The 13,430-nt window shown below is 35.1% G+C and overlaps 1 protein-coding gene across 2 annotated transcripts in view; it reads left to right on the top strand.

Moving 5' to 3' along the window:
• The window catches only part of LAMC3 (laminin subunit gamma 3), a 4,228,426-nt gene that overhangs the window by 2,193,530 nt on the left and 2,021,466 nt on the right, over positions 1 to 13,430 (top strand). For both annotated transcript variants that reach the window (XM_044058389.1, XM_044058388.1), the window contains one exon: positions 5,500 to 5,689. In XM_044058389.1, coding sequence (XP_043914324.1) covers positions 5,500 to 5,689 — 190 coding nt within the window. The remainder of the gene's footprint in view (positions 1 to 5,499; positions 5,690 to 13,430) is intronic.

Genomic DNA, 13,430 nt, shown 5'->3' with positions numbered 1-13,430 from the left:
CTTACCTAAGAACCTATCTTGCAAGCCATTTTAAACCTAGGCATTTTCCCTTTTTGTGCTCAAAATAACCTGTCCCATTTGGTTATAGATTGGACTTACCTATCCAATGGTAGATAATGATATATTACCCCTAATGAGAATAACTGGGATCATACCATAGGTAATTTGAGGGAACCCATGAATGGATAAGACATTTAAGCACTACCTCTTTCCTTAGTAGTAAAGGGGGTAATCCTGGGGCAGATTTTCTGTTTCTAGTCCATAGATCCTAGTTGCACTTGAAGTTGGATAGGGATGGATTTTGTTTTACATGGGTGGGGAGTCTGTTCCCATCAGCAACATCCTCTGTGAGATATCCCTGTCCCTCCAAACCATTCTGTTGATGTTGCAGAAAAAGTTCAGATCTTTAGATCGCCTGCTTCTGATGCCATTTGACTTGCTGATGTCCTGTGTTGCCAACTGCTAATGAAGAATGAAAGGGTCTGACCTCCACAGAAGCTGAAAAGCTATTTATTCTTACTTACATGACCAAAAGCATTTTATGCAGTAAAGATTTACTTAAGAATGTTTACTTTATTATCTATAAAAGGATAATGATTATGGAAACTGATTTTAAGGCCTCTAACCTGAGAGCTAGAAGTCAACCAGTAATCCTATCTGTTGCTATGTGTTTTCCCTAAAGTGATAATTATAAATTGCAGATCATACATGTGTGACACTCCATGCATAGATAATACTGAAATCAACAATATAATGCTGCAGGGAATTCTGAGCTTTCAAATGGTTCTCTCCTTTGGGTTTACCATAATCTAAGACAGAATTAAGAATAACATTAAATTCACCTCCCAAAATTACTTGCATGATCTTTTTCAAAAATTTGTGCAGTATTGCCATAAATTCATTGAAAAAAAAAGGCAGTCCCTATTAATCAATAAACAGAAATTAATGTATCATAATTAGTAGGGTTCTTAAATTTTACAAGTCACAACTATCCCCTTCACCTTGTGTAGTAACAAGAAATGAGCATACTAAGAATCTATCTACATCATAACATCTTGTTTAACTATGGGAGGCAAGTGACCTTCCCCACTGCCACAGTAGTCTTTAGGTTATATGATTTGTGTCTTGCCCAGCAGACAACAGACAAACAGCTTCCAAAAGCTCTGTCTCCCTCCTACACTTCCACTCTGACTGATGAGTGGTCACATCTGGAGGACATAAAATCAGCTGTCAGTGTGAAAAACCTTCATATTTTCTTGCTGCCTCATGAAGAAGCAACTCAGTGGTTTCATAAAGAGCAGAAGCCAGCCTTCAGCTCATTTCTGGCAGAAAATTCCCCTTTGGGGATCATTTTCTTACAGAATATTTAATTATTTATTATATAATTTTAATATAACATCTTTTTTAATTTTTATTTTTAACATAGGAGGTGGTCCCTTTAAGAAACATAGTATGTCTTTATTATCACCTGTTTCCTGTCTGGGAATCTGTTTTCAGCTTCATATGTTGTGGGAGCTTTATTTATGAAGAAATGCACTGCTTATCTAAACTTTTAATTTTTTTTAACTTTAAGGTAACTGGGCCTTTTCAGCTATAACCTGAGCTCAAGAAGAGCAAATGAAAAACAAGCAGCTGAGGAAAAGTGCAGTATGTTTTATAAAGCTGAGTTAGTTTAATAAAAAATGTAATTCCAAGAGTGGTTGACAGAATAAGATGTTTGAGGATTGTACATTTTAACAGCAACAATTATATGCAAATAATTGAGCTAAAGAAGGTAGTGATGCTATATACACTGTACATAGATTATTTACAGTATGTGCAAGTTATGTAGCACCAGCTGTGGTAAAGAGGTTCATGCACTTAGTCTGAAAATGTGTAAGCATTTTCAGCATCATGAAAGCAATTGTATTTCATTTCATTAAGAAAATATTCTTTTCAGCTTAGATTTGAATGTGTCTGTCATTTGTTGTCATCATATTTCAGAGGGCAGTGAGATCCATGTTGCTAAGGCCCTTTCATGTACAGTGGTTCTGCATGGTGATCTTATGAAGGTAGTTCCTTCCTTGTTATTGGCCCGAGAGACTATTCTGAGTCCCTAAAGTTAAGGGTTGATCTTAGGGGAGGGCAATATCCTAAGTGTATGATCTTAAAGATTATGGTACTGAGGATAATGGTGGACTTGGCAGATATAAGTAGCCATTTGAGTCCTTGTAAAAAATTGCATTGGTGGGTATTGTTATCAGCAAATAAGACAAGGAAGCAGATTTTAATTTGTGGTTTATTTGGCTACCTGTGTAGAATGAATTGTATTCTACATAGGTAAGACTGAGAGACCGTTTAAACAACGCATCTATGAACATTAATACAGCATTAGAACCAAGGACAACAAGAATGCCTTATATCGGCACATATTACACAATGGAGAAACACATTATTTTAAATTTGTTATCATTGATACTGTGGGGTTTTCACCGTATGGTGGAAATATTAAAGCATTATTGGCAATGAAAGAGAGTAGGTGGCAGATATATGTTGATGCCACTAGATATCCAGGTATCAATGATTCCATTAGTATTAAACCATATTTAATTATGTCCCAATAGTTTTTCAATAGATGAGATATATATTGACATTTTAGAAGTGATATATACATTATTTTATAGGTTCATAGAATTAATATTGTTGTCAAGCAGCATAAGATATTTATGTATATGTATGCAGATGTTTTTAGTATAATTGTGTATTTTAACTATTTTTATTTATGTATTTGTGTAACATGCTTTTTAAAATTTTTATACAGTTTTTGGCGCCAAAATTTTGGTATTTAATGAGTGCTGTAACAATTAAGCATGTTCTGATGAAGTCTGCTAGCCAGATGAAAGCACTTAACCTGTTATGTGAATCTATTTGTGTGTTATTAAACGTTTTATAGTCCGAGCCGAGGTATCATTCGCTTTATTTCCTGCACCAGACTGTTCTTTTGTTCATTTACGTTGTTGCCTATATAGTGGAGATTTTAATTTCTGCTACTTGAAGTTTGTAGGTATTACTGTTGGAGTGAAATGTCAGTAGCGGTAGCCCATAATCCAACCTGGCATGAGAACATCCTGTGCACAGCTTCTGTAACTATAGGAGAGAGGAGGTGGGATGTTTAATAACAAAACTCTCATACAGGACGTGTTTCTGATATAGCCATTTCAGTATGTGGGAGTGATAGAATATGTGGGGATGAGCGTGCCACTTACATACATTTTTGAGGAGACTTGGGGCATGATGTTATTGGCATTGTCTTTAACGTCAGCGAGTGGAAGTTTAGCAAGTTTTTGATGAGTGGTAAAATCCATCGCACAAGATTTGGTGGGATTGATTTTTAGCTGGTTGTTGTTAGCCCAGCTACAGAGGTTTAAGAAATTGGTTTATAGGTGCTGTTGTAGATCTTTAAAGCTTCTGTTGGAGGCAAGTAGGAGGATGTCATTAGCATATATATTAAGTTTGATGTGTAGAGGTCCCCTTTTATTAAGGGGGAAGATGTAAGGGACCCAGGACTGAGCTTTTTGACGCCCTTATGTTAACTGTACATATATCAGAGTAGGTATTGTGGGAGTAAACTTAACATGCTCTGTTTGAGAGGTAGTTTTTAAACCACAGTACCAGACTGTGACCAAAACTGAGTCTGATGAGTATGTTCAGCAATAAACTATGGTTGACAGCTGCAACATGAATGAACATAGAGCATATTGACAGGCTCTGGTATTGAAAATTGTATAGGATACACTATTATTACTGTAGAGAAAGGCTGTGATTAGTTTAGAGGTTTCAATTATAATGCATTTTGAGGGAATTTAGGGTTAGAACTTCAGTCTAGTTTGAATTCTACTAGACATAATAGGTTTCTGTAAGCCAAGTCCCTATAAAGAACAAGTATACACAATTTTCACAGTTCATACTATCCTTATGGAAAAATTGTCACATTATATGGAAAAATTGTCACGTTATATTAAGAAATCTCTATTATCAGCTTTATTCAGACGTCATTTAGACTTAGGGATTGGTGTGGACGTTTATACTTTGGTACTGGAGTCTACGTTCAGTGATGGCCTTTGGGCCAGAATGGAGGGCCCCAAACACCTGTGAAATGTAATAATCTTTGAAATCTCATGCTGCCCTTTAAAGTACTAGGCCAAATATATACCAGGTGCTTTACTTCAATTTTGAAAGGTACTGTAACTGCATGTTTTAAACAGAGTCAGTTTCCTCTTGCCTGTAAACACTTGGCATTCTGTTTTATTTCCAAGGTCAGCTTACACGTGAATGCACATACTGAGATGGAGTTGAAACCTCAGCAAGGACTCTGAAAAGAAAAGCTGGGCACTGACTTGACTTGAATTCATTAAGGCTTGTCTGTAAACCTTAGTTTTATCTAGGACCCATAAGCAGTTATGGAAGAATGTCATTAACTGTCACATTTCCTGCACATCACAGGACCATGTCATTAATGTCTACACAAAATAAAATGGAGCAGCTTCTGAATTAGCAAAATGAAAATCACATTTAATATACAAAACTGCTTATTGCAGGATGATGTGTCAGCTCTGACACTTGAATATTTCTATTTCTGGGTACTGCTTAGTGAAAGTCAGATGTGACATAATTACTTATTCAGTAAGGTGCTTTTAGAGTACACCAAGAATGGTCAGCTGTGTACCTTACCTGTGTATTGTAGTAGCCATATAGTTTACCTATAGCTAAAACTAGCCATGGACTTCGCTAAGCACATGAATCCTACATCCTTTTTCAGTTGTTGGTACAAAAAGGTCACCAAATGCTAAAGCTCAGTTATCACAAAGTGAATTTAGTAACACTACATGCCCTGCCCATTTACTCCACACCCTAGGTAGCTCCAGTGATGCATAATGTGTATCTGATGAGCTAAATAAATGATATTTGTATCATTCTTTGTATGTCCAAGCTAAAATTTCAGAACTCCAACATTCTGCGCTTAAGATTCAGATCTTGGAATTATATCTTGCATTGTCTGGTATGCACTGTTAAAGCAGTTCTTTGATGCAGAAGTACACATGTGATACTAGGACCTGTGATCCTTGCTTGGAATCTTAAACCCCTGTAGAAAGCAACATACTGGAAAACTCATAAGAGCTTCAGGTATTTATACTTGGCTTATCAGTAACATTCTCTTTCTTGATGCTTCTAAGTATTGAGCTGATTGAGTTTCACAGACAAGCAGAAACAGGCATAATATATTTTGTATCATTTGACTTTAAGAGCAAATTATTCTATTTAAGGATGGGGAGCAATGCAGATTGTTTCTGTTAAAACACAACTGAGTGTTCAGCTGCAGTAAGAAAAATGCATGCATCTTTTACAAAGGGAATAATTATCCTATAGCTCTGCAATTAGATTGTTTTTAGTGCCTGGAGAATTATGCCAGTTTTCATTATTTGATTATATTGTTGTAATGCCTTCTTTCTTTAATTTTAGACAAGTTTTTGGGAAATCAGCTCTTCAGCTATGGACAACTCCTGTCTCTCAGTTTTCAAATCGATGTTGAAAATCTCTTTACGATACCATTCCAATTAATTCTAGAAGGACCTGGTCTAAGTTTATCGGCATCTCTACCTCTGAGTTTCCAGGATATACCAGTGTATCATGAGCAGAATTTCACCTTTAGGTAACTGCCTTAACCCAAGACATTATGGCTAGTATTAGTAAGGTTTGTATACAGAGATGAAGCAATGTAACAGATCATAGCTGTACAGCATCTCCAATGTTGTTTTGCCTTTAGCAATGTATATTTAATGATGTGAATATAGATATGGACAGAATGAGTATCACTTCATACTTCAGAATTGTTTTCGTTATGATGATGCATGAATTTGTCAGCCATTGTTATCAGCACAAAACATGAAATTTCTTAGATATTTTATTGGTAAACAGAAATGGTACTGTGACTAAAACAGAATCTTTGGAGCCATCCATGAACTTGGGTCATCTGGCAATTCTGTTTGACATGTTTAAGTCTAGTTGCACCTCCAAATGTAATTATAGTAAAGTAACAAACTTGATTGATAGACCAAGGCTTATTCTGTCATGCACACACAGTAAGTAGATGCAGAACATACAAAAATGATGTAAAATTTAACTTGAGTTTGCCTTGGTAGAATTAATCAGTAAAGAAAAAATAATATTTTCAGTGTGTGTATGTAGCCTCCAACCAATGCTAACAAAATATATTTGAATTTTAGATCTAAAGGCGAAAGGTGTTATTGAACATTTGTATTTCCCCGAGTATGAATAAACAGCAGAAACATCATTAAAATATGAAGTCATTCTTTACCAATGCAAACTCAGGAATACAAATACTAATTCTTTTGGCCCATTAATACCCTGTAATGCTTTGGTCTTGGATCTGTTATCTATGACTGAGATTTTTAAAAATGTCTTCATGTTTTATTTAACTCAAGACTAAAAACTTACAAAAAGTGAGAAATTTAAGGAATGGGTAATGGAAATTATTTGACAGTTAGTAGAGAAGATAGACATTTCTTCAGAAATGATAGCTAATGAGTGGGATAACATAAAAATGGAGTTTAAAATAGGGTAGAAATAAAAGAGAAAGCAATATGGTTAAGAAGTGATAGGAAATGTTTAGAGGGGCTGAGGAAGGTTAAAGTATTGCAGAATAAGGAGACTCTCACATAGTAAGAAGAGGTACAACTGCAGAGTATTAAACAGAAAATAAGAGAATATTTGGATAATATGCATGAGTTTAGAGACATTGCTGTTAATTTTTATAACAACTCCAGAGCACAAAAAATCTTTTACCATGACGTAGGCAACAGAAGGTAGAAAGGGTCATCACCAAATTTAGGGAGCCTACAGCAAGAAAAATAACCGAGTACTGCGGTGGTGGTGCTGCGGTACCATTATCGCCTCACAGCAAGACGTTGTCCCATTCAATTCTCAGCTAGACCGTCTTTTTTGCGGAGATATGCGTGAATGGGCATAACTTCATTGAAGGTTATGCGTCAGGGCTGGCAATTCGGCACGTAAAAATCTACTGCCAATCATTAGCGGACCGGAGTTCCGCTGTGGCGACCCCTAACCGGGAAAAGCCGAAAGACACAACAACAACAACAAAAGCAAGAAAAATAACCAGAGATCCTTTGGAGTTGCTAGAGATATTTTGGAAATTATATGAAAATTTGGTAAAGTAGAGGAATGTGGAAATCAAGAAATAGCACAAATGGAAATATTTAAGACTTTAATTATGCCAAGTTTAGTGGCAGTTGAGGCCAAACAGCTAACAGTTAAGATAGGAGAAGATAGAAAATTATTTCAACACAGTTGAGGAATGGTTCTCTATTTGCCATCTGATCTTAAATCCTAACAAAACTAAGCTACTTCTTTTCTCCCCAACTCATAGGTCCTCCCCACCTTTCTTCACCATAACAGCAAATGGTGGCACTATTATCTCCCTGGAAGCCCAAACCAAACTTTTGGGTGTCATAGTTGATAATCTTAAGTTTGATATGCATGTCAAGCAAACCCCCAAAACCATCAATAAAAAACTTGGCTCCCTTTATAAAATCAGGTCCTTCCTTACACCACCTGCTAGAACTGCTATTGCCAAATCCCATCTACTCTCTACCCTTCTGTATACCTCCCCTTTATTCACCAGTTTGAACAAAAATGTACTTAAACTATCCTGCTGTTATAACCACATTGCCAGATTTGCTACTGGCACAGCATACAGGATGTACCACTATCTTAACCTAAATCTTCTAGGGTGGCTTTAACTGCCTAGCCTACTGCAGTTCAACCAGCTCATAGTGGTGCATAAAGTCCTCTACTGACCTGAAACTACTCCTGCACTCAAAAGTATCATAAGTCCCTACAGTAACAACTGGCCACTCCGCTCATCTAATAAACTCTTGGTTCCAACACTCAAATCCAACAACTCAACCAGGGACTCTGTTTTCCAACTCTGTTGGTAAAATATGGAACTTACTCCTGACAGACCTGACTCTAGAATCCTCTCTAACCCTTTTTAAAAATGATCTCAAAAAACACTTTAAAACACATTGGTTATGCCCCTGTTCTAAACCTGACTAATGCCTTCTCTAAATTCAAGTGCATCATTCACAATTATTGTTATTCAATCTAACCACTCTAATGTAAAAATTATTATTTGTGTAAACTGCTAGCGTGATCTGTGCCTGTAACCTGTATGTATTAAGTTTCTACTATATGTATAAACTGTTTGCTCAGTCTGTGTCTGTTAACTATATATATAATAAGTATCTACTATATGTATTCTGTGTGTATTGTGTTTTGGAGCTTTTCTCCCCGGGCCTCTGCTGAAAACGGACATGTATCCAGTCGGACTATTCCAGTCAACCAATGTAAAATAAATAAATAAGATGAGATAAAAATGGTGATGTATAATCATTCCACATGAAAGTATCAAGGAACAGATGCTGTTCCTGCTATGGATCAGTGTGGTTTTGAGGAGGACAGGTACATGTCTGACAACATAAATAGAATAGTGATGATCCAGAGGGAAGCAGAATGTAAGAAAATACCTCTGTTGTTGGTTATTCTTGATGCAGAGAAAGTATTTGACAGAGTAAGCTGGGATTTTATGAGTGGGGCTTTTATACATTTGCATTCCACGATACAATAATAAGGTTAATTAGAAATATATATGGAGGATCAGTGGCAAGAATTAAAGTGGGACGGTACCTCTCAGATAAGCTGTTTGAACAGAGGAACCAGGCAGGGTTGTCCTCTTCCCCTTCGTTATTTGCTTTATACTTAGAGCTATTGCCAAAAAAAATAAGGGACTCAGAAATACAAGGATATAATTGGTATGGTAATCAAGAAGAAATGGTTTATTTATAGATGATATTATTTTGTATCTGATAAATCCAGAAAAGGACATCTCAGTGTTGTGGAATAAACAATCTCAATATATTCCACATCTCAGTGTTGTAGAACATATTAAGATTGTTTCAAGTCTTTTCGGGATATAAAATTAATGAAGGTAACACAAACGCTAGAGCTATGAATTATGTACCCACACATGAATTGGTTCAGCAATATCCATATTTATAGGGAGATAATAACATGAAGTATTTAGGAGTATGGATTAAAAAGGTTTCTGTTATGGCAGCTAAGGATATATGCTAAGAGGCTAAACAATCGATAAAACAAAAATTGAGAAACTGGTAACACTTATTTATGGTTATGTCTATTAAGATACAAGCAGTGAAAGTGATTTTAGTCCCTTTAGTTTTGTATAAGGGTCAGACATACTTTTATTAACTTGAGAAGCTGTAGATGATTATTAGAGTCAAAGGAGTTTATCTGTGAGGGAAAGAGGGCAAGAGATAAATAGGATAAGTTGATCCTTCCAGTAGAACAAGGTGGTTTAAGTTTACCTGATTTTAAGGGATATTTTACAGCTACACAATTAAGGCTCATATACATAACATGAGCAGAAGGTTATAATTCCAAGTGGATAATAACCGCACAGAAAACAAGAGATGTGCCCTCAGTTTGGAAGAAAATGAGCTAAGAGAAGAGTTGCCTGATTTGAAGGGATATTTTAGAACTACACAGTTAAGACTCGTATACATATATATGTTTATGTATATGTGAAAATAAAACACTAGCAGAAGGTTATAATTCAGTGGAAAGTATTGATGAAGTAGGGAGAAAGTTCAGTAGATAAGGAGAGAGTGGGATTTTGGATGCAGATCTTTAAAGACCATATTAACAACCATACAGAATATTATATTCATAAAATAGCAGAAAGTATTTGAAAAACTAAGCCAAAACAAGAATGGAGAATGGAAATTTTGCTAATAGTGGTGACTGTAAGTAGAATACAGAAAACAAGCAAGAGGAATATGGAATTTACTGGAGAAAACTGGTGGAGGAACCAAGGAATTGGTAGCAAAGAACTAGAGAGGGAAAGATACTAGAGTGGGATCAGGCCAAAAAGAAATGCGGAATGCAGGTTAGAGACTGTCTTCACTACAAGGGATTGATATTGAGTATAGGCAAAAAGAAAGGGCTATCCTAAGTGAAATACTTGTTCTGATACAGCTTTTAGTTGAATCTAGAAGAGAAGCTGCTATTAAAAAAGGGATAATTAGTAAGACATTTAAAACATTGCATGATTACCATAAGATTCAATCAAGAAAAGGTTAGAATAGCTGGGGAAGAGAGGCTGGAAAATAATTTTCAAGGGACAATCGGAGAGCATATGTATAAATCAGTATGTATGTATACCTTTAAGAATCTTTCCACGGGCTTGCACGTGTATAAATATTGAGCACATGCAAGCCAGACTGCCATTTTGTAGAGAGCTGTTGAGATTTAAGCATTACATGTATGTAATGGTCTGTCAGTTAATCAGTTTGTCTATATTTTATGTTGCTGCTATCCATCCTGATGTGTTTCTATATAATAAAGCATATAAATGAACTACCCTGCCTGTTCATCTTGAATCACAACATAGGACAATGGCAATATGCATGACTCCCAAATATGCAGCCAAGTCCATAAGGCTTAGGATTTTTGCATACAACTGTTTATATAGGTATTTTTATACTCCAAGTAGTCTTCAAATACTTTTTACTCAGGTAGATAACAAATGTTGGAGGCATAATGAAGATGAAAGAGGTAACTGGGAACATGCATTTTGGGAGTGTAATGAAGTGGCAGATTTTAAAAATTCTGCTACTCTGTCAAGAGATATTGGATGAGTAGATGACTGTAACCAGTGATATATATTTTTTTGTTCTGGAACACATGGTTAGGATTGCCTAGACATAGGCCTTTTTAAGTTTACTTTTTTTGTCTGCCAAAAAGTGATTACTAGAAAATGGAAATGAAGGTCCAAATCAATTGTATTTCAACTGTTAAATATTGCAAAAGAGACAAAAGAACTACAAGAGGGATCTTTAGTAAGGGAAAGTAACAGATTACCCAGAAATATATGGCAATTGTGAGAACAGTACATGCAAATAATGTTCAGGAAGAGGAGTGAGGTTTATGGAAAGGCAGAAATTGAGCAAATTATGTAATGATGGACTGATGATAGTTATAAGGAAATAAAATATATGAGATGTACAATGTATGTAAAAGAAAAAATATGATTGGTCTTATTTTCTGTCAATGTATGTTTGTTTATGCCTTAAGTGATGTGATAAAGGTTTAAAAAAATACTTCAACTTACAGTCTCACTTGCAGCCAGAAGTAAGTAATGGAGACTGTCCTGTAATTATGAGTAGCATGGTTCATTCTGCCCAAAAATAAAAAAAGATTAAGGCCTTTTGTATCATGGAACTTGTTAATCACGATGGTACAATAATCTTTAAACTGAAGAATTCTTTAGTGAATCCACTAAACAAAATATTTAACAATGTATTCCACTAGAATTCATTCCAGAACTTTGGCTTATTTTATTCTAGTTTACAAAACTGGGGTAAGGCACCTAGTGCAGAATTGCCATCCAGAGAAAAGTATTAATCAGAAATGCCATGAGTACTTTCATTTTGAAATCTTAAAGCATTGTGAATCATATAATTTTCTGTTAGATGTCACAATATAACTTTTTTAGCTGTTCAGTCTACACAGACATGTTTAATTGATTTTTATGAAATGATAAGCATGACAATGGACCATGGCTTTTCCATGTTAGTAGTTTGCCTTCGTTTAACCAAGGCATCTGATACTATGCTTTATTTAGGATCTTATACAATTTGAGCAGTCTTGCAGTAAATCCTTTCCTTATCAGAAGGATAAAACATGGCTAACTGATAAAGAGCACAGCATGACTCTTTGTGGAAAAATATCAAAATAACTTTTACATCCAATGGGCTCCTGAGTTCAGTTATGAGTACTCTTCTCTTTAATTTCATATTTTCCTCTTTTCCTGAAATTTTCAGTGGTTGGGTTTAAAGATATGCTGATTATAGCAAACTGTGCAGTCTGCAAACACCAGTTGGCAGTGTGAATAGACAATATTTATTTGAGTTCTTTAAGTAAGTGGGCCAGAGTTTTACAGTTAAAATTAAATCTGATAAATTTAAAATTGTTTACTTTAGATGTCTGAAGGTTAGTAGACCATTATGTCTCTTTGGTCAAAATAAGTTAGTGGTAAAATCTCTCAGACCCAGTCTCATTTAGGCCCATTTCAATTTTAAACCATGATTATGAAGTGCTTATGTCTGTACTAGCTAAAAGAATGGCAAAGGTATTGCCAAAATTGATAGATATGGATCAGTATGGTCTTATGGTGGAGAGGCAAACATTTGACAACATTAATACAACAATAATGATCCAGTTGGAAGCATAATATAAGAAAATACCTCTATTGTTGGTGTGGCTTCATGCAGAGAAAGCTTTCAGTATATTAAGGTGGGATTTTTTTGAATAGGGCAATGAAAGCATTTGCATTCCCTGATAAATTAATACGTTTACTTAGGGGGATATATGAAAGTTCACAGGCAAGAATTAAAGGGGGGTCCTCAATCATAAATTGTGTTTGAACAGAGGAGACAGGCTGGGGGTGTCTTCTTTCCCCTTTGACAATTAAATAACAGACTTAGAAATGCAAGGATATAATTGGTATGCTAGACAAGAAAAGTTGTCTTTATTTGTAGATTATATTTTGTACCTGATAAATCCACAAAAGGACATTGCTATGTTGTGGAATATTTTGAGACAGTTTCAAGTCATTCTGGAATATAACATTTTGTATTTCAGATATCTGAAGGTAGGTATACCATTATGTCTGTTGTTAGAATATGTTAGTAGTAGATATATTGAATGTTGGAATAGGTAAATAGCAAATTGCATTTTAAAATCAAGCCTTACTGGTCAGAAACAAAGCTATGTAGTTGTTAAGTGTGTTATTCAAAACCATGGCAACAAGAAATGTTATATTATGTAAAATGTAACTATTTGTATTTACATGTTATAAGATAAAAATGCTTCAGATTGTTCAGGAATGATTCATTATATTGCTTCCCTTATTTATTACTCATAGTCACACAGACTGATCAAAGTGATTTTTTTAATTCAGCAAACCTTTTAACTGAATTAGGATTGTAACACAGAAATGATACAAGCAGTAAAATGATCCAACAAGCACTTTCTAACAGGATAAAATTGCACAGATTAGCAAATATACAATATTTACATAATGAAAAAGCCTTTTTCCCTTTTTACAGCAAATACCACAGCAAATTCTTATGATATCATAGTTGAAATAGATAAGATATGTTACAATTAAACCCAACACTGTAGTTTTTCATTAAATAATCTCACATCACAATGGAAATAATGTCCTAATTAAGATAACTAAGCTATGAGATGGGTCCATTTCTGCCAAGTCA

Source organism: Protopterus annectens, chromosome 16.part0 (genome assembly GCF_019279795.1).
Source record: "Protopterus annectens isolate FY-2018-M chromosome 16.part0, PAN1.0, whole genome shotgun sequence".
NCBI classification, from domain to species: domain Eukaryota; kingdom Metazoa; phylum Chordata; order Ceratodontiformes; family Protopteridae; genus Protopterus; species Protopterus annectens.
Note: the sequence above shows the minus strand (reverse complement) of the source record. Positions and strands in the feature narration are given on the sequence as shown.